General features: G+C 40.2%; 1 protein-coding gene across 1 annotated transcript in view; it reads right to left on the reverse strand.

Annotated features, from left to right (window-relative positions):
• Positions 1 to 805: 805 nt before the first annotated feature.
• The window catches only part of LOC120544323 (adhesion G-protein coupled receptor G4), a 24542-nt gene continuing 3911 nt past the window's right edge, over positions 806 to 21436 (reverse strand). Inside the window, exons 4-31 of the mRNA XM_039777973.1 lie at positions 15485 to 15760; positions 13979 to 14076; positions 13705 to 13766; positions 13527 to 13575; positions 13176 to 13201; positions 11380 to 11534; positions 11123 to 11293; positions 10922 to 10995; positions 10730 to 10797; positions 10571 to 10613; positions 10050 to 10072; positions 9696 to 9841; positions 9058 to 9187; positions 7255 to 7355; positions 6708 to 6912; positions 6464 to 6629; positions 6203 to 6349; positions 5948 to 6073; positions 5763 to 5808; positions 5583 to 5686; positions 4825 to 4946; positions 4382 to 4650; positions 4092 to 4206; positions 3894 to 3972; positions 3441 to 3642; positions 2525 to 2626; positions 1764 to 1928; positions 806 to 1274 (exon numbers count right to left, since the gene is read on the reverse strand). Of these exons, the coding sequence (XP_039633907.1) occupies positions 1138 to 1274; positions 1764 to 1928; positions 2525 to 2626; positions 3441 to 3642; positions 3894 to 3972; positions 4092 to 4206; positions 4382 to 4650; positions 4825 to 4946; positions 5583 to 5686; positions 5763 to 5808; positions 5948 to 6073; positions 6203 to 6349; positions 6464 to 6629; positions 6708 to 6912; positions 7255 to 7355; positions 9058 to 9187; positions 9696 to 9841; positions 10050 to 10072; positions 10571 to 10613; positions 10730 to 10797; positions 10922 to 10995; positions 11123 to 11293; positions 11380 to 11534; positions 13176 to 13201; positions 13527 to 13575; positions 13705 to 13766; positions 13979 to 14076; positions 15485 to 15760 (3407 nt within the window). The 3' untranslated portion in view covers positions 806 to 1137. The remainder of the gene's footprint in view (positions 1275 to 1763; positions 1929 to 2524; positions 2627 to 3440; positions 3643 to 3893; positions 3973 to 4091; positions 4207 to 4381; positions 4651 to 4824; positions 4947 to 5582; positions 5687 to 5762; positions 5809 to 5947; positions 6074 to 6202; positions 6350 to 6463; positions 6630 to 6707; positions 6913 to 7254; positions 7356 to 9057; positions 9188 to 9695; positions 9842 to 10049; positions 10073 to 10570; positions 10614 to 10729; positions 10798 to 10921; positions 10996 to 11122; positions 11294 to 11379; positions 11535 to 13175; positions 13202 to 13526; positions 13576 to 13704; positions 13767 to 13978; positions 14077 to 15484; positions 15761 to 21436) is intronic.

Below are 21436 nucleotides of genomic sequence, written 5' to 3' on the forward strand. Positions count from 1 at the left end.
CACCGACCAATCAGCCAGAGCAGACTTTCTTATTTTACAGCTAAAAGGTACCCTAAAATAGGTTTCTGTAAACTCTTGATTTAGATTTGATCAGCGCTGCCTAGTTTGATGTTTTGATCAGACACTGCGTTAGTGACTCCTCAGCTCTGATTGGTTGTTATGCCATTGGAGCACCAGGAGGAGGCAGAGGAACACCTTTTTTATATATACACAGGTTATCTGTCTCATGAAGTACTGTCAGTATATAGTGACAGTTTGAGCAAATATGGCAGAAAGTTATTTTTTTTTTTTTTTATAAAAATTACCAACCGTACCTTAATATACTTAATATTAGTTACTCTGGAACTTGTGCAATCCACAAGCTATTACTTTAACACCTCTGCAAATCTATAAATAAAAATTTAAAGGTTTTGTGAAACTTGACATTACTAGTAACTGTTGCCAGCCTTTTGGTTTACATTACATGTGCAGGTGTTAAGGTGATAACTGTAGTCAATATAAAAACACTAGCTAAATGTATGGGACATTCATGCAGCATGGATTTCAGTTAGGTCTCTATGATGCTACCGATCAACTCTGATTAATGCCAGTGGTTAATTAAAAACATTGACTATTTTGGACCATCATGTTTATCACAAGAAAGGTGTCATAATTTACAAGAAAAAGTAAATAGTCACTTTTGAGGATGGTGTGGTAATTCTCTCAGGAAGTGATTAAGGAACACTTGTAGAATAATAATTTGGTTTAACCCTGAAGTGCACATGTTCTTCTGGCACAAATAGTCAAGAGGTGAAGAAGGAACTTGTATCATGTTAAATTTGTATTATTTCCTCACAAACTGTGGTGCCATGATTCGTTGTCACCATGGCTCCACTCAGCAGTTGCTTGGCAACCAACTCCTCCTTGGAACTGATGCAACTACTCATGTCTTTATAATTACAGGGTCTTTTACAATATTTAGCAAACAAAGAAAAAACAATAGAATTGCATGATACAATTGGCTAATGAAGCTGGAAAACAATGGAATTCATATCTCTGTGGCTTAAATTGAAGTACAATACGTGTTAAGGCTGCTGTTCTGTTTCAGTTTTCAAGATGATTTTAGGATTTGTGTGTGTCTGTATGCAAATGCTTGTATTATCTTTGATCCTGCTGGCCAAGCAAGTGATTCCTCCAGCCAGGTGTCGGGTCCATCCCACTCTGGGACCGCAGAGCTCCTGCACCGGAGGGGCTTCTCTGAGCACGAGGGAGAGCCAGGGAATTCACAAAAAGGCCTGCAAGATAATTTAAAAATTCGTGACAAATTTAGAGGTGTGAAGAACAGACATTTTTCACATGTGGTTTGAGAATATATGCCTGGGAGCTTAGGATTAAATTTAAATTACCACCAGCTATCAGATGGTGAAGAAAACCTTTAAGAAATAATGATGTCCTTTTTAGGCCCAATTACAAAGGCTTTTATGTAATTATTTAATGTCAGTGCAGTCTCTCATTGATGTATGCAGAGACCTTTACTGCGATTCTGGCAGCTGAGGGACTGGGATGTCTGACTAAATCTGTAATCATCATTTCATTAAGGACTATAATTTAAGCAAAAGCCTTGGCTTCTCAAATTAGTTTTTATTTTTGTATGCAATTTTGATCACGGTCACTATCATTGGCTTTTAGGTTTGCTAAAGTGACAGCAGTGTTAAAAGACTTACAGATTATTAATTTAGTAAGGATGTGTGATGCTTTGGAATGATTATACTTTGTTTCCTCACCCAAGTTTGGTCTCTTGCAGGATGAGTCTCTCTGGCTGGAGTCGGAGGAAGCTGATGTGCTGTCTGTGGAGCTGGACTTGACCGAGCAGACCGATGGTACTGGTGCTCTTGGAGGATTTGATTTGGGTTTAGCCGTGACTCCAACTGATGCCGAGTTGCTCCACTCTGGATGACAACACCATACACAGGTATCAGAAATAAAGCCAAGAGTTGCCTTTTGATTGTAATTGATTAACCTCATAAGTGAAATTCTGCCTTCACAAACACGGTGACAATACAATACATCTTCAAGTTACCAAAAAAGTAGTCTATATTGAAGACGTTTAATTTCCGGGATTGTTCAGGTGCTGCCGGAAATTCCGCCGGAACTCCCTAATTTTTGGCCGGATGTTCGTTACCTACTTGTGTTGGCATTCTAAACTCCGGTCGATTTATGGACTGTGGTTAACTGCTCCTCCGATCTCTGCAGGGTGAATCCAGACAGCTAGCTAGACTATCTGTCCTATCTTAGTTTTCTGTTGCACGACTAAAACAACTTTTGAACGTACGTTCCTTCCAGAGGCTATTTTGCAGAGGCACCGTCGTTGAGTCCGACGCTTACTGCCGTCCATGAAGATTGTGATTGATTTAAAAAAAAAAAAAAGTTTTTGTCCCATTCCAGAATGTTGTGTGGACTAGCCAGAACAGGTCTCAAAATGCGAGACTACCAAAAAAGTAACTTCAGATATGTAGTCACATCATACTATGTGTGGCTGTCGTACCAGAATACTCTTCAAGTCGAAAACGTCCAACGCAGAGGTGAATCCTCCACTGCTTCCTGACATTTTCCTTCATCAGACAGTGGAAGAGGAAAATGAAAAGTCCTGTAATATAAACAAAAGTGAGATAAGGTCACGAGCTTTAAAAGGCAAAATTGGATTTTGATTGGTGGCTCTATTGTCCTTATGCACTTGAGCAAGGCATTTCTGTCCCAGAAGTAGAAAGTGGAGGGCTTTTGTTGCGTCACTCACAGATAAAAAGAAGAAACCAATATAACAAAGGCCAGCTGAGGTAAAGGGAGTTGTGAAATAGTTGCATCATTCAGCCTCTGTTTAATTTTCTCTCTTTTTATCTTTGAGTTTTGTTGGTTTCTTTTGAACTGTGAACAGGAAGTGGGATGTTGAGTAAAACTGCATGTATGGTTGGCAAACCGTTACTCAAAAAATGTACCGCTATATCACTCATAAGCCCCTTTCACACATGCACTGCAACCCTGAAATTATCTAGACATTATCCAGAAGAGCTGTATGTGAGAATGCAAATATGTGAATCCGTTGAACCTGACAACAGTGAGAAGGAAGAAGGGTAATTTACACAAAGACGGCAACAGAAATGTCTCAACTGGAGAAACCATGAGATTCTGGAATTTCTGACGGTAAGGGCCGGCGCCGAAATCATCACTTAAATTTAACCCACGGCAAGAGACTTGGTTGTTTTATGACCGAATTACAAACCGACTACGTGACCGTGGTGTTCTCTGAGTCAGGTGCTGCCTCCTGCACGCTCTACCCAGGCGCCACCCCTCGCCTAAAACAAAGGGAGTATTTCCAGTAAGCACATTCGCTCTATCCTAATGTATTTAGATATATTATCCAGCATGACCTTAAGTAATTATTTCTGTGCAAAAAAAGAAATGACCTTGCAGGGTGTTGAGTCCAGAGAACAGGTACAGCAGAACTATTCTGGCTGGTCCCCAGGTAAAGAAGCCAACAGTCCATGTTAGTCCTAGTAACAAGGTGAGACTGACCACTCCCTTCAGGTCATGCATCAGTCCACTGCGGGTCCCAGCCGGGCTGTTGACTCGCATGTGGCGAATCTGGATCAGCACCACTACAAAAACCTAAAAATTAGACAAAAAAAGGCTTGGAATAGTTAAATTACAAGGAAACAATTATGGAATTAAAGATAAGTAAGAGCCCTCAAATGTTGCATATTGTTATACTGAGTCATGGCAGGCTACATCCGTCTATTTTGAGATACCTTCCGTAGAAAGCTAATTATGAGAATATTGTGATACATTAACCAGTAAAATGTGGACATAGGCCAGTGTTTTAGTGGTATGAACATTAATGAAATGTTTAAATGATTTACCGCTATGTTGAAGAGAAAGACTAGAACAGCATAGGCAACCACAGACACGTAAAATGTCACTTCGTCCTGGAGCCAACAGCTAAGGGAACAAGGATCAGGATTTAAATAAAATGTCAGTCTCACTGCTGATTGAAACCACTGTGTTTCAAATATGTCCAAAGACATGGAAAATTAAAATATGATAAAGCCACAACTCACAAGTTGTCGGAGTTGTCCAATGGCACTAAGCTATGCTGAACATCTGTGTAGAGGTGACTGCCGTAGGCCTCTCTGTTCACAATGAGCACCAGGATGCAGATTACCAGAGGAATCCCTGGAGGGACAGTTTTTAAATACTTTTATAGCAAAAATATGAATGATGACAGGGTTATAATATCTTGCTGGACACATTGAGATGAGGCTTTTGAAAAACAGTCAACAGCATTGTTTTGGGACACTGTTTTGGCCTGCCACTAATTGAAAGTCAGCCAGTCAAACACACAACTCACCCCATCCCAGAGCACAGAACTTGAGGATATAAGAGGGTACGTAGACGTTGAAGACTTTGACGAGAGCAAAGTACATATTAACGGCCTCTAATCCCATCCAGGTGAATGATGCCAGGAGGAAGTAGTGGAGCGTGGCTGCTACAGCCACGCAGATGCCGTATAGACCCCAGGAGGACAGCCAGGAGTTGACCAGAAACACCAGGTTCAAACCTAGCAGTGCCAGGGAGAGGTTGATGAGGATCTTAGACGGGTAGTCTCGACGAAGCTTTCTGAGACGGAGATAAAAAACATGGGGGAGGAAAACAAAAGGTAAGACACAGAGAGACCCGATGGTCAAATGTATCTGCATTAGTGTCGACATGGCCTTTAAGACCTAAACACAGTCAGTGTATGACAAGTGGAACACATTTATAAAAATAACAACTCAGTGGTTGGAGTCTCACTCGAAAGCTGTGTAAGTGAGAACAGTGATTCCCAAGAACACCGATGAGACTCCACAACCAACATATGTGATAATGGTCAGGATCTGCTCATTAGCCGGGTCCAATGGAGTCCTGGAGACATCCTAGACACAAACACACACACAACACAGATTTGTAAGCAATGTCCCACATATATCTCTTACAGACACAGATTGTACAGTAATAACAGTAACTGCCCCTGTCTATACTGCCAAGTACAAACCAGCATGAAGACCATTCAAATTGTTAATTTCAGTAACAACATGAGTTATCACTGTCACTGATATTTTTGGCAGTTTTTGAATATTATCAATGCAAATTTGTTCAAATTATAGATAACACAACCTTTAGCTGTTATTTTTTATTAGATATCATATTTGATCATTTTAAAGCAATATGTTTAAGTTTATGCTTAATTTCAAAAGTACTGTGTCTTTGCTTTCTGTAAAAACACCAGAGAACCGGAAGCATATCCCACAATGACAAATAATGAATTTAGGTCAAACTTGGCTTAGCAGTAGTTTAGTTTCATAAATTATGCTTTGAGTGCCCTCTGCTGGTAAGAACTAATTTAAATCCCTCATCCTTGCCTAGAACTACTGCTATTAATGCTGTTACTACCACTTCCTCTACTATTAAGTATAAACATGAAACATGAAACAGTAAACATGCTGCAGTCCCTCTGAGGGCCAAAGTGCGCTTTCCAGGAAACGGTACTACAAAAATAATACAATGCATACCAGAAGAACTCCGAAGTGTGTGAGATGATCACACAGGCACGTTGTGTAGTCAGAGCTGCTGTTGTATTTTCTGCAGCCATAATCATCCCAGCCTCCGTTTCCATCTAGGCAATGACACAGACATTTAGTATCACACAGTTAATCCAGCAAGTAGTAGTGATTGTCAAAATCAGGACCTACTGTTTTTATTGAAGTTCCAGTAAACACACTGCACGTCCTTGTGAAGCTTTAACAGAGATGGAAATGAAATGCTTTTGTTAATCAAACTCATTCATTCATTATATTAGCAGCAGTGTAAGCAGCGGGAACTCTGTAACAGGTGTATGTCGCTCAGCTGCATATTTTTAAAGGACAGTTAATCCTACTGTGTTGGGTATAAGATGGTGGAGCGTGACTTTGACATCTTCATCAAGGTCTTTGATTGGAGAGCTGGCATTGGTCACACTGGCTGACACCACGAAGGTGTTGAGGGCCATCCCCTTTTGGCTGCTCTGAAAATGACAACACAATGCATGTGCAAGTTTTTTTTTTCTAAGCTAAACACCACCCAGTATAATTAAAACACGTTTCAAATAAATATTCTGATAGAACTGCATGTTTTCCTGTTTCTTTTTTTTTACCTTGAAGAGCATTGGGATTCCGTAGAACAGAAACTTAACCCTTGCTGGCCTCTGGTTGGAGCTGTTCTGTGGGAATTTGTCCTGCAGGGCAGACGGTAGGGCGATGAAAGCCACTGTGCTGTTGAAGGGATACTTGTTGATGAAAATCTACAACATAAAGAGACATTTCTTAATTCTCTTTTAAGTTCAGACTCAGCCTGCTTACATTAATTGTAACAGTCACAGTGATTGGGGACATTAGTTGGTTGTCACTTTACTAACCTCAGGCTTTGTGCCTGCGCGGTCCGATGACACTCCGAAAGTCAAACTGCTAAACTGTCCGGGAACTACATCCACCACAGAGATGGCAATGGCAGGAGCAACCAGGGTGGACGAGCCCTCGTAGCACACCATCATGTCTCCGACTGCCTCCGTGATATTTAGGATACTGGCGAGGATGACAGAGGAAGGTGAACGGACGTCAAAGAGAAAAGTTAAGGACATTCCTTCAGTTTTCCATCCTTACGTGTTAGTGAAAGGCAGCAGGTTGCTGTCAGATTCCAATATGTCAGAGATGATGTTGATTAGAGCTTGGCCCATGTTTGGTGTGACCCTACTGAGGCAGACGATGTCCCCTAGCTTTTTGAGGACTGTGACCAGCTCCTGGTAGCTGAGTGTGGAGTGGTTTCTCAGTAAACTCTCAATCATCTCCACCACGTCCAGTGCATTGTCTGAAGATAAATTGTACATAATGTACATGTAATATGATAGATGTAATACATATGGCTGGTTTTTCTACAGCTCCATAATAGAATAAGTCCTGACCTGTTAACTGATTTGTTTTTATGAGTATTTAAATGTGCAGGAACAGGAAACAACCGGGCAACATCATAACATCCCTTTTCTGGCTTTGCATACGTACATCCGTTTTGGCATTTTAAATATGGCATTATGGGTTCTTTGGATATTTAGAATTGCATTTTAAACTATAAATTTGAAATTCAATGAAACTGTTTATAAATCAACAACTACAACATAAGATAGACCAATGAATTGAAAAGTGTGTAACAGACCAGCAGTGACTTCGACATGATCCAGATCAGGGATGGTTTCCACCACCAGATGACAGTCTTCCAGGTCTGGATCCAACCAGTGGGTACTGAGGCACAGTTTACTGTCAGATGGGGGGTGGGGGGGCGTGAGAGGACAGAGGGAGAGGGCTTTAAAACACAAGTTTTGCTAAATGTTTTATTCCTCATCTTGTATTTATTTTACAAGCTATATATCTTTTATTCTTAACTACCTTTCGTACAGTACGAAAGGGTAGTGCTGCCACGGCAGAAAAAGAAAAATGTATCAGTATCACGTTATTACGTGGAAAGTTTATGGTAATAACAAGATGTTTTTCACGTTACATAATATTTTCACCTTTTAACAAGATATTTTCACGTTATTACAACATACAAACTTATCAAGTTATAACAAGAAAATGTTCTCATTACAATATACTATTTAACACGTTATAACATGAAACTTTTCACGTTATGTGATAATTTATCTTGTTAGAACATGAAACTCCCGTTTAAATGAAGACACGGTGTGCAGACAAATTAATTTGTAAATATTGCTCACATACACAATTTGATTAAGTTCTACTTCATGCTTGGGCTGAGACATGGCAAGATTCTGCTGCTAAAAAGGACGGTGGATGATATTGTGAAAAGTATGCATACACTAAGAAGGATTTTGAAATGGATGGGGTTTTACAGAAGAAAGAATGAGCCTCAGCCCATTATGAAGTAGAACTTTAAATCGTGTTTATGAGCCATAATTTGCAATGTCTTGCAGTGTCTTCATTCAAACAGGAGTTTCATGTTCTAACAAGATAAATTATCACGTTAATCGTGAATAGTATCATGTTAACAATAAAGGATCACATAACAATAAATGATCACGTTATAACGTAATAAATAATAAATTGTAATAACAAGAACATTTTCTTGTTATAACTTTATACATTTTGTATGTTGTAATAACGTGAAAATATCTTGTTAAAACGTGAAAAAACGTTTTACTTTTTCTGCCATGGCAGCACTACCCTTTCCCTGTAATAAAGACAGAACTTAGACAGCTGGGAGCTTGTTGATCCTGGGAATCGCCCAGTCATTAGTGACACCCACCTCCTGATTAATGATTTTACAGAACAGCCTCCAACAGCTCATGAGCAGCCATCAATAAATATTGTCACACATAGTCACCACACAGAAACAGTCCTGAACACAGTGACACAACCAAATAAAAATATATAGCAACGGATGTAATCAATACCAAATTAGGCCTGCATTTATTCATGTGTTAAATTCATGTTGACAGAGTCAACCAGCTAAATACATGTACTCTTTACTCTTTTCTCTGTCTGACTGCATGATGGATTGTCTGCAGGTCATGGGTTCAGTGATAAGTGACAACAGCAAAAACAAGACACAATCGACATGCAGATGGTGGTATACTATAGAGCTTGAAAAAAAGTACATACCTGGATTTCAGCTCAAAACATCAAAAATGTCACGTTGCCAGCATATTTAATGTGTATTTTTTTTAATTTGGTAAGCGTTCTTAAAAACGTTTTGTCAAAACATCAGTAATAAAATCATTGGAACCTTGTGTATGCTCACCCTTTCATACAATAATACAGTATAAAAGCTAAAAAGAAAATTAATTTATGATGGTACCGAATAGAGAAAAGAAGCAAAACTCTTACATTTGAGGAGTAATGTTTTGAAAGAGAAATTACTTGCCAAAAACATCCTAGTCATGTATATTACTAGTAATGCGTATGACTCAAAAGTGAATGAACGAACTGTCGGAGTGCTCACCAGTGTCGTGTGGCGTAGCGGAGAGGGTTTTTTGGGCATGGCCGAATTGCATTTTTTCCTCCTAAAGTATCGGGCCACTTAAACAGGCCTTTCCTCGTCTGGTGGGTTTCTGTGTTGCACTGTAATATCACTGAAAGAGAGAGGACAACCTGATTTGTTAAAAAAAGAGTATCTACTTTTTTTTTTTTTTCATATAAATTACTATCAGTTGTAAGTAGAGCTGGACAACATATCGATATCGTGATATGTGACTAGATATCGTCTTAGATTTTGGATACCGTAATATCGTAATGTGGCATAAGTGTTGTCTTTTCCTGGTTTTAAAGGTTGCATTACAGTAAAGTGATGTCGTTTTCTGAACTTACCAGACTGTTGTAACTGTTCTATTATTTGCCTTTACCCACTTAGTCATTATATCCACATTACTGATGATTATTTATCAAAAATGTCATTGTGTAAATATTTTGTGAAAGCACCAATAGTCAACACAACAATATCGTTGCGGTATCGAGGTATTTGGTCAAAAATATCATGACATTAGATTTTCTCTATATCGCCCAGCCCTAGTTGTAAGTAATATTTATTCCGTTTTTAAATGTAATACTATGTATCTTTTACTGAACCTGAACCTTACTCACATATGCGGCTTATCTGTATTTCCTTGGTTGCTATGGAGATTGAGCCGCTGTTATAGGGCGTCTGCAGTAGGTAACGTATCTGCTCTGCCATTTCCTGTGAGTCTGACAGCGACTTCATGACCCGCACCTGGAAAATACAGCTCTCTCTGAAGACAGTAAAAAAATTTATTATGTGTTGCAAAAAGCTCCTTATAAATTAATCTTCATTTTCAGTGAGTAAAGCTTTACAAAATGGATACACTTGATGTATGAATTACTGTCTTATTGTGTTTCTTCTACTTCATGTATTCGTTTTCCTTCTGTTTAATTTGTTCGTAATCTAAGTGAAATAGCTTAGAGCTACATGATCCATACCTTGAAACTCTGAGCACGAACACCTAAAAAATAATTGTTGACACAGCTTTATAATTGGAGGGAAATAGTATATAAATTCAAGACAGAACATACAGGGTTAAATTAATTTCAGAATAGCCTGAGTACTACCAAATGTAAAATAAAGAAGCATTGAATTATTGCAAGTTTCACTGGAAATGTTTTTCTACCTTTACCTAGAATGAACGTATATCATTCTGCAGCAAAAACTGAATAGCTTTGTCATGAAAATGGTGAATGTTAAAGGAATAGTTCGACATTTGGGAAATGCGCTTATTTGTTTTCTTGCAGACAGTTGGATAAGAAGATTCCACTCATGTCTATACATTCAACTGAAGGTGATAAGCTTAGCTTAGCATAAAGACTAGAAGCAGGGGGAAACGGCTGGCCTGTTAAAATTTGCCTACCAGCAGCGTTTTACAGTACTAAGAGTCTCAAAATCATGCTAAAGTTGTGAAAAAATGACATATATTCAAACATGAGATTTTTTTATGTTTACTTACTTTGTCAGATGTAAAGGAGGTTGACTGCAGGTTAGGGTGATGTCTGGAAGTGAGATCAGTCACTAAATTAAAATTGTCTACTTGAAATCATCCTGATATTTCTGGAAATAGATGGTGAGTTAATGGTGTGGCAGCTACATCACTGTATACATACTGTACCTTTGAGCTCTAGGGAGCAGCTGGAGGTCCAGCACCATCATCATTTCATCAGGTAGACTGGAGTTGAGCTGTGGAGAATCAGAAGCCATGTTTAAGAAAGATAATGGTCTTTACCTGTCTTAATTGTGGCTTGTTAAATATCTGTGTTGCATTCCTAAAACTAAAAGAGCTATGCAATTGTGTCAGACATACCCAGGTGGAAAGAATCTGTCCTGGGTCACAGTCTCCTGTTATAGTAACATTCACCTTCACCTCAAAATACAGCTCTGCATAGGAGATCCAGATAACATACAATTAGGCATTCAGTAGGGCATAGTTCAAATAAAAGCCTCTAATAATCCACACAAAACTGGGATGGAGACCATTTCTGTAACTATAAATGATCAGACTGACCAGAAACTTTTGCAGGGGTTGTTGTGAATTTGGTGGCTGGGGCCGCACTGGTAGAGGCACTTGTAGTGGTGCTAGTTGGAGTAATGGATGTTGTGGTTTTAAATGTGGTAGTTGTGATTGGAGAGGGATCCGTCACCAAATCAGGACTGATGGTGACCATGGAGAAACTTTCTAGAAACAGGAAAGATCATTGTGAAACAGAATTAGTTTTTCTGCAAACAGCACATAACACATGGTGAGAACTATTTCCTACCTACCAACAGGTGTGATGTGTATGCTGGCCGCATCAGCCAGCACGTGTAGGTGACCACTGGGGTCAGGGTATGCGTCCTTAAGGTCCTTGTACATCTCAATTTGCACAGCTGCCACATCCAAGCTAGGGATAACATTGACATGAACCAGGGCATCAAACCTACAGGGGAGACATAAAGTGTTTTTACTGTCCTCTGCTGCAATGGTTTACATGTATTCTGGCTTGTGACCCCTTAAAATGAAGCAAAGTGTATTTGTTAAAGTGATGGTTCGGAGTAATTTCACCCTAGGGTCCTTTGCACCATGACCTCGAGCCAAACACCCCCCCCCAGAAGCTTTTTCACCTGGGTCGAACATTGGGAGAGTTGGCGTAGAGTAGCGTTATCAGCTGAATAGCTTAGTGCAGGGGCTAATGGACCCACGTTTGTATCTTGTAAGTTACCCCACTAATAATGCCCAAAATGATACCAGACGTCTATAGTAGTACAAATAGGTTATGCTCTCATAAAACGATGGATTGTAAAGTTTGTAAGTACACCAGAAGTTTATGTAAATAACCCTTGCCTGCTGGCTTCTGCCCCCTGCTGCTGTTGTTGCTGCTGTGAGACGAGTGCTTAGGGCCGTCTACAAATTATAACACCAAAAAGAGATGCAACAAAAATATTTTTTAATTTAACTTTTTTTTTTAAAGTAAGTGCTGGAGTATAACTAGCAGGAGACAAGTAATAATTGAGGTAAGTTTGGAGACATTACCTTATTTAATCATTAAATTAATACATATTTTTGTTGTATCTCTGTATGGTGTTTTAATAATTGGCGCCCTAAATCTGAATTCTAACTAACTGAGGTAGCAGCAGCAGCAACAGAAAAAGAGAGCAGGCAAGTGTTCATAAACTGGTGTACAAACAAACTTTTCCAATCCATCGTTTTGCATAAACCTATTTATACTAACTGTTACGTGTCCTATTGGTCAAGCAATCCATATTTAGGCATTATTATGAGTAATAATTATATTACTCTCCAATGTTCAGACAAAAAAAAGGTTCTGAATGGCGTTAACTCGGGTCATATTAGTACAAAGGACCCTAGAATACCCAACCATCACTTTAAGGCCTTAGTCAGTGCTGATGAAATTCTGCATTTGCCGTCATTTCCTACTTGATAGTTACATATTTTTCTGTGACCAGCCCTTCTTTAGTTTACTCTGCCTTACTGTACAATAATTGTATGTGAGTTGTTTACAGAGTTCAGATCAGAAATATAATATAAATGTCATGGAATTCAAAGTCTTAAGCTTTGTTAATGTATATAAACTCCAAAAAACTAAATTTGTATGCTTATACATTTGCATATAAATGTATTGTAGCCTAGAAATCTTGGAGTTAAGCTTTTCTTTGAGAAAAGAACAAAGAACGGCACAGAAATCATTCTTAAAAAAGGAAGATGTGTTCGGAGTTTTGCCAACTGGATAAGGCAAAGGTTTAATCTATCAACTAGCTTCGCTACCTTCTTCGTTGCTCTGCCTGGTTGTAGCGCTATCCTATTACGTGCAGAGGGAATTTGAAAGACAACCATTTATCCCGCCCCTCGGATTGAGCCCTGTCAATGGTGAGTTCCCAGACCAAACATCTTGATGTGGGTCTGGCTTGTCAGGCTAGATGTATTGTATAACAAAAGGAATATCGTTGTAGCTATTACTTAAGCCGGGACCCTGTAGAAGATCATGTTATTGCCTAACCACTATAAGATTATATAATATTTAGAAAACCAAAATCATTAAGTGAAACCTGAACAATGTTACCTGTTATAATAGGGAGACCACCGCACCTGAAGAATAAAAGACACATTTTAAAGTTACTCTAAAAATATATTTAAGCCACAGAGATTACCATTGTAGATCATCCCTATGATGGTAAAAAAAATCCATATGCTTTAGAAACTAAGTGATATTGAATTGTTGAGGCTACTTCCAATATCAATGTTTTAATCAAATCTGTTACATTATATTGGCCAGTATTGGTGGAGAAACTAATGTATGTCTACCAGAGAGCACAGACTATTTATTTCCTGCAATTTCTTGTTACGTATTGGCCAACGTGTACGCCACTCCAGCTATATAAGAAATGTCTCTGTCAGGCTCTAATGTGCTTACCAGCCTGTCTTCATGTGATGTTTTTACAAGGCTGTCTTCTTTACTGGATCTGTGTACGAGATCAGAGAAACTGAGTAAACATATGTTCCATTGGTTCAGCCTCTCCGTCATATACTATAAAGTTAGGTTTAATTGATGTGACACAACGTCAGTGTTGTAAACTCCAATCTTCTCATACCTGGTTACTTCAAACACAGACACTCTGTGTAAATAGATGCTGCTCGGCAGAACCTTTCTGAGCTGCAGGAACAACAAATGGCAGAGAGCAGTTGTAACCACTGATATTTACTGCTATAACAATAACAATCAATGCAATCCTACCAAACGGCACTGTGATTTGTACAGATACAGCAGCACCACTACAGTCACACTAACCTAACAGTGAGAGTACACAGCTTCAGTGTTCAAATTCTACATTTTCAGGTAGTTTTTTTTTTTTTTTTTTTTTTTACCCAGTTATGTGCGATATCTCTGGCCGTGTAGAGCTCAGTGTTGTTCCCATCGGAACGGAAGATGGCAAACCTCAGTCTCACTTCATAAATGGACCATTCTGCCAATCAGCCAAAGATATTATGAAACCCCATTAAATACATGCAAATGGAAGTTAAGAAAAAGTCATTAGAAGACAGAAACAATTGAAACATATGCCAATAAAATATAAAACAAATATTTAAATACAGTTAAGTATTATTTTCTACAGTAAAGCTTTAACCAGTTTATTTGTTTTATTCTAAATGTTTTCCCTATCATGAACAAATGCACAATGTGGTATACAAGATAGGAACACAGAGCCAAACTGAGTGTGACAAACCAAAACTGGGGCTCAGTTGGAAAAGCAGAACTCAAGGGTGCAATGAATTAATGTTGATGCTGAAACAATTATGCTGCAGAACCACTTCCTTCTTTCATTGATAGTATCAACTGCAGACTTATGTAAATTTTTGTGAAGGGCATTTCCTAATACGAAGCTCTGTATTCAAATGTGCCAGATATGTTTTATGTAATGTGATTCTTACATGTTTTCATTTATTTCTTACCTTCACTTAATGTACTGTACGTGACTGACTATAATATTAATCTCTTGCAGAACTTTATTAATACAACATAAAAATGAAGAATTAATTCAGAAAAAAATATTTTTATTATTTTGTTAGAGTAAGTTAATTAGCCTAATATTAACATTTTTCGAACTCTGGTGGCAATGTTTACCCTGTGTTGCATTACCATTAGTTTTAAGGTGAAAATTACAGTAGGTTCCAGCTTTACAGAAGAAGAAGATTTATTTATTTATATTAGGACAATGCACATTAATCAACATTTCTGTAAATGCGCCAGTGTTAGCCAGACGGCTAATTTTCAACTGCAGTCCTAGTTGCATGCATGTTTTTATGGTGGGAAGAAACCGGAGCACCCGGAGGAAACCCACGCAAGCACGGGGAGAACATGCAAACTCCACACAGAAAGGCCTGGGACGACCTGGGTTTGAACCCAGAACCTTCTTGCTGTGAGGCAGAAGTGCTAACCACTGAGCCACCGTGCTGCCTAGAGAGAGAAAATTAAGTATGGCAGCTGTATGATTAATGCTGTTGATCTTAATGTTATTGATCACCGAATGGCATCTATATTTACTTAACTGACAGCCGGTCAATATTTAATCTTGGGGGCTGAGCACACAGTAAACCAAAGGCAGCCACAGAGGCTACCACTTAGTTTGGAAAAAGCAGTAAAACGCTTGATGAAACTGAACTGGCCATTTACTGCATCAAAGGGAATCACTGACTGGTGTATAAACACTGTGGGAGGCAGCCAAGGGAGAACATATTTAACTTGTTGCGACTTGCAGGCGCTGAGGTAAATGTAGGGTTAGTAGAATTTTAAAACCAGGTGTTTTACTTAAGTAGAAATAATCAGAGAAAACGTATTCCAGTTAATGTAAAGGATGTTTTCCATCGGCTCACCACACTTCAGGTTGGAATCGGGGAGCGGAGCACAGATCTGAGTGTCCCAGTTGTTTCTCTCCCACTTCACCAGGTCCCCCTCTGTACATTTCAGTGATGTCACTTCCCGTTTGCTGCGTTCCCGCCCCCATAGCCGAAACAGAGATAATTTGACCACCGGATTGGGAAATGGAATAATCTCAATATCCCCGTTGACCAGGCGGTGTGTGGCACCCAGAGTAAGCGTTCCATTGGGGGCCAGTTTGCAGCACGAGGATGAAATTGAAGGAGTTGTATCTACATGGTGAGCAAGGAGAGAAGAAAACAGGGTAGTATGGCACAAACTACAAATAACACAGTACAGGTAGGGTCAAATACACAGGAACATTTTTTACAGTTTGAACAAGAAACAAAAAAATATTTTCGTCCGTAGCCTCAGAGCCAAAAGAGCACAATGTAGAGAAACTGTAATCAACTCTCCAGTCATCATTTATAAGTGACTACCACTAAAATGGATACCAGTTTGACACTGAAAATGGTCACAAATGGTTAATGTGTCCCTAACCTTTGCTAAATTGTGGATCTAGCCTGCATTTAGTAGGGTTGCATCATGGATCCAATACACCAGATTGCTATCTGTCCCAATACTAAACTTATTAACCCTTGTGTGGTCCTTCGGGTCCAGGTGACCCGAAGGACAAAACAAAGGTTAATGCAGCACCTTGGTGCTCGTTTGTACAGCATTTTGGTCAGCTTAAACGGTGTTTAAATGTGCTAGGAAACAAACTTTACTTACTTACTTTACAAGAGACAGGGTTTAGAGAGCAATTCTCAACAAAATAAACGGAAGTACATCATCCTTGTATGGTCCTTCGGGTCCCGGTGACCCAAAGGACCACACAAGGGTTAAGCAGATTTATGCAGCGTACATGCCACCTCGGAATAACAGGCACCGCCCCCCTGGTTACGTTGTTTTTCCGACTGGCAGCGTTCACGTGGTCGGGATGCGTGTTCTTCTTCTTCTGTTATATTGGCATTTGGCAAAACAACTTTTTGCATGACTGCCACCAACTGTTGGCCGTAGCCTAGAGCATCAGGTGTGTGAAAACATGGAGGCCACAATAACGAATAAAGAAGATTTTCTGTTTTCTTATGCGAGCATCCAAACAGCACATCGCCTGGTGTAGGCTATTTTTTGTGTTATCTGCAGGACAACGAACGGGAAAGGACACTGATAATGTGTTTTTTTTTTTATACATAGGCCTATTTATGAAAAATTTTAAACATATTGGGCCCTATCTTGCACTCAGCGCAATTGCCTTTGTACACCGACGCGTGTATCATTCCTATTTTGCACCCGATGCACAGCGGACTTTTCCCTCCACAGACGCACGTCGGTAAATTAGGGAATGTATTTGCGCTCCTGGGGGCGGTTCAGCGAAAAGAGGAGGCGTGTTCAGGCGCAAACGTTATGTGGTCCTATTTTGCAGTTTCAGAAAACAATTCCGCCACTGACCAGGAAAAACCTGGTCTAAAGTCAGTGGCGCTAGTCTAAAGTCAGTAGCGCGTTATTCAGATGCTATTTTAGGGGCGCATGCTTGGCCATAATGTAGTGTGTGCACAACGCGCATACACTTCTCTCATCTACAGCAGTTCCCATTTTTGAAAACCATACATAATTACAAAGAAAAATATTACTGAAAATACGCTTCATGTGTTTGGATAGATCAGGAGGCATTTTACAGTACAATCCTCAAAAAGTCGCAGCATTCTTTGTGGCTTGTTGTGTTTTACACATTTCCATGAATCATGGATGTGTTGAGGACATAATGAGGAAATATTAGAGGACTTAAGGAGACGTGATGTTGAACTACGGTGGGATTGGACAGTCCGGCGGAATCTGGTCCGGGAGTAATGCGCGATGTGCTCCTGGTGGATCGGGTGGACGGAGATGGAGTGGGGGGAGGAGGAAGGGGCACAACAGGTGCAGGTGGTGCATTTGGAGGCCATATGCTCCATGGCTGAAGAATCCTCTCCAGACTTGAGGAGATGCGCCCGAGAGGCCGCAGCAACATCGCCACCCGGCTAAGAAGGGCATTTATTACTTTGCCACATCCCGGACAGCTCCCGCTGTCGTGCGCCAGGCAAATCCGCCGTTATAATAGGCTCGATCGAGATGAACTGCACCTCGCCTGTAAAGTAGACGAGAGCAGGCGGCAGCAGCGGGGGGCGGGGAGAAAAATCCGCTCTCAAGTCGGACAGTTTTCCAGCTGATTCCAGCAGCCTTCAGGCTGAACAGGAAGTGACACAAACACTGTGGTCCGTTCGGGTCCGATTCCGATTTAATAAAATGTTATTGGACCCATATATCAGCTCCTACACAGTCTCCAGTTGGTTTTATTATGACAGAGTAGCTCTCAAAATGCTCTACATGCGATCTGTTGCTGATTTTAACAACAGACTGTAAATGATCTGTAATCTGAACAGATTTAGTCTCTCTGACTTCTAAACATAACTATCAGCCACACAACATGTGTTCTGTAAGGAATAAGCTTTTAAATCAGACAAATCGCAGTTAAAATCCCTCCAATTCAAAATCAATAAAAAGTTTATATAAAACGTCATCATGTTGAGTCGATTCTGAACCAATCAGCTGTTCGATCAGCTGAGAGGCCGGCGTTTCCCAGCATGCCCTGGGTCCATCTGCGTCCGCCTGGCTCTTGCAGTTGGTGAAAAGCAACTGCGCTACCTGCGTCTCAGAACTGCGGCCGCCTTGGTCTCGTGAGATTATCGTTGCCCACGTGTGCATGACGTCAGAGCAAGTCGGGATCAAGTCGGACACAAATCTAACCGGCATGCATTGGGCGCCGATCGCCGGTGATCGATTCTGCGCAGATCTGGCTCATCTCGAACGAGCCCAAGGGGGTAAGCTTCGCTTCAGAACTCGAGCCATCATGGCGCCATTTTGTTGCTAACTGGCCATCACCTCCTGTTAGCATTCCGCTGACCGCCATTTTTTTTTTTACGTCACTTGACTGAGAATAACTTTACATCCGAAGCGTTTAAAGACTCGATTTGTCCATTGTTTAGTTCTAAAGAAACACAACAACATATAAAAGGCTCCATTACCTTGTATCTCACGTTATGGCTCCGTAGCAGACGTTTTTGTAAAAATAGGCTAACGATTGTGTCATAACCAAGTGACTTACTGTCGCACAGTAGAGGAATTACCGTATAGTACAGAAGAAGCTCGCAGGCAGTTTCGACTTACATTAGCTGTTTAGGTTTAATTACTAATGTTAACTAGCATGTTAGTTAGCAATAATTAGCATGTGCTTATGTTATCTCCTTACATATACCTACGCTCTCCGTCTCTGTAAGATTGGGAATGATTGAGATTTCTCTTGGCACAGCTACCAGAACACTTACAACTTTCAGACACGTTGCTCACGTCACATTTACGCGGTCTCTCTCAGTTGGAGGCTGCGCAGTAAAGCTGGCCATCACCGGAAAAGTGCTTCTAATAGCCTTCACTGGTCTCCGTCCAGAGCAACGGGATCTATTGGTCCATTATATATATGTCAATGAACGAGCCTAATAGCAGTCCGCCATGGAACAAGCGCGCCTGCTCTTAAAGGGAATGAGAGATGACGCTCTGATTGGTTATTTTCACGTTACGCCCAAACCACACCTAGCTACTTCAGACCAACCCATTTTAGATTTGCATCGGGCGCAAGAGTCATTTATCCCGACCGTATAATAGCAACAGCGCCCGAGATCCGCCCACAAAGCTACCTGCGTTTGGCGTTTCATACTTGCGTTTCAGATCGTTATAATAGGGCCCATTATGTTTCTTGGCAGAGGCATTTGTCCACAATAAACAGTTTATTATCATTGAAATATGTTCAGTTAACCAAAGTCGCCTCTGTCAAACGTCAGTTGTCAACAACGCGTCACCAACTGGGGAACTCGGTTATCAAAATCCAGCCCGAGTTTCCCACCTCTGGTTCCCACAGGAAGTTACGTGAATGGTGACGTTTTCACTCGGAAAAACGTTTTTCCGATGTCCATGAACGCACGGATAGACATAACGTGACCCGTTGCATTAAAAATACATCTTTCTCTCTCAATGTCATAAATGTACCAGGATGCTGTTTTTTTTTTTTTTATTCCCACAAAGGCTATGCAAGTTTCCTCAAATCAAGACCCTATACAAATACTAACCTGGTATGAATAGGATATAAATCTAATGCCTCTAACATAGGCGGCGCTAGGCTATTTTTAGGGGTGCTGAAGCATCTCAGCACCCCTGAAAATAAAGTCCTTATTGTGATAATGTGAAATCGTTTAGTGCTCAAACTAGTGGCGGTTTTTGGCACGGGCGAACCGGGCAGCCACTTAACTTAAAAAATAAATAATCCTCTGTGCCGCAAAGCGTTTTTCTGTTTTCTATCATTTCACTGTGTGGGGAATTGGCAGATCAAGCCCCCCAGCAGCTGCAGCGCCCTGCTAGCTGAGAGAGGTCAACACCCCCACTTTCACAATGAAATGGACTAGTCCGCTCCACAGTACGGCCGCAAAGATAAACACACGGTGACAGGAGAAATGGGAAGTACACAGAGACGGAGCAAGACGAGTCTAAACGCTCTAAATCTTTCTTTTATGTCAATGGTCTAAACGCCAAAATGAAAAAAAAGTTACCCAAGCGGCTCAAATAAAAGAAAAAAGCGAAAAGACATGTTTTCGGGAGTAGCAGGACCTTCATCAGCTCCCGTGCCCGTGGCCGATGATAGCGGTGCTGGTATCGGCTACAGTGACCTGCACAGTGAGGAGGAGACTTTAGGAGGAGAGGGACAGAGATGAGGGAGTGAGGCTACAACCTGCGGTAGGCTAAGCACAACTCCCCTTAAAACACTTAACCCCTTGATAAAACTGAGTGGTGGACAAACTGTTGATGATAACACTACAACAATAAAAAAAGTAGGCATGCTTTACTGTATGATTGCATTAGTAGCCTATTAAAACGTTGCACATCATGCACATCATGCAAACGTTCTTAACGAGAATTGTAGCTTTTCTATCTGCATTGGCAGACAAAAAATCATAATAGACCTCTTCAAATTATAGCATAGGGCCTCTCGAAATGATAATCATAAAGCAAGCTACATATACAGTACAGGCCAAAAGTTTGGACACACCTTCTCATTCAATGCGTTTCCTTTTTATTTTCATGACTATTTACATTGTAGATTCTCACTGAAGGCATCAAAACTATGAATGAACACATGGAATTATGTACTTAACAAAAAAGTGTGAAATAACTGAAAACATGTCTTATATTTTAGATTCCTTTTTTATTAATAAGGGAAAAACTTCCACTAATTAACCCTGACAAATCACACCTGTGAAGGTAAAACCATTTCAGGTGACTACCTCATGAAGCTCATTGAGAGAACACCAAGGGTTTGCAGCGCTATCAAAAAAAGCAATTATTTCACACTTTTTTGTTAAGTACATAATTCCATATGTGTTCATTCATACTTTTGATGAATCTACAATGTAAATAGTCATGAAAATAAAGAAACACATTGAATGAGAAGGTGTCCAAACTTTTGGCCTGTACTGTATATATAGCTTGTTTTATGATTAATTAGGAGTATACAGTTTTAGTGTATTAATAAATGGCACTTTGTTGAAGTATTTAATGTGTCAACTTTCACTGATTCTTGCTTACTCATTACATGGCATTAGTAGTTTTAGGAGTAGGTATACATATTCAGGGGAGGGCAAGGACGGGTACAGCTTTATCAATACTAGTTAAACAGTTGTACAGTTTTATTCCCTATTTTGAATATGGGGTTTCGGAGGGGGTCCCCGTCATTCAACACAGCCAAAGCTATGAATTCTAGCATATTTTTCAGTCCCCTTTACCCCCAGTCCCAAGCGCCCTGGGTATGTGTGCTGCAATAATCA

The sequence above is a fragment of the Perca fluviatilis genome, chromosome 16 (assembly GCF_010015445.1).
Source record: "Perca fluviatilis chromosome 16, GENO_Pfluv_1.0, whole genome shotgun sequence".
Lineage (NCBI taxonomy): Eukaryota > Metazoa > Chordata > Actinopteri > Perciformes > Percidae > Perca > Perca fluviatilis.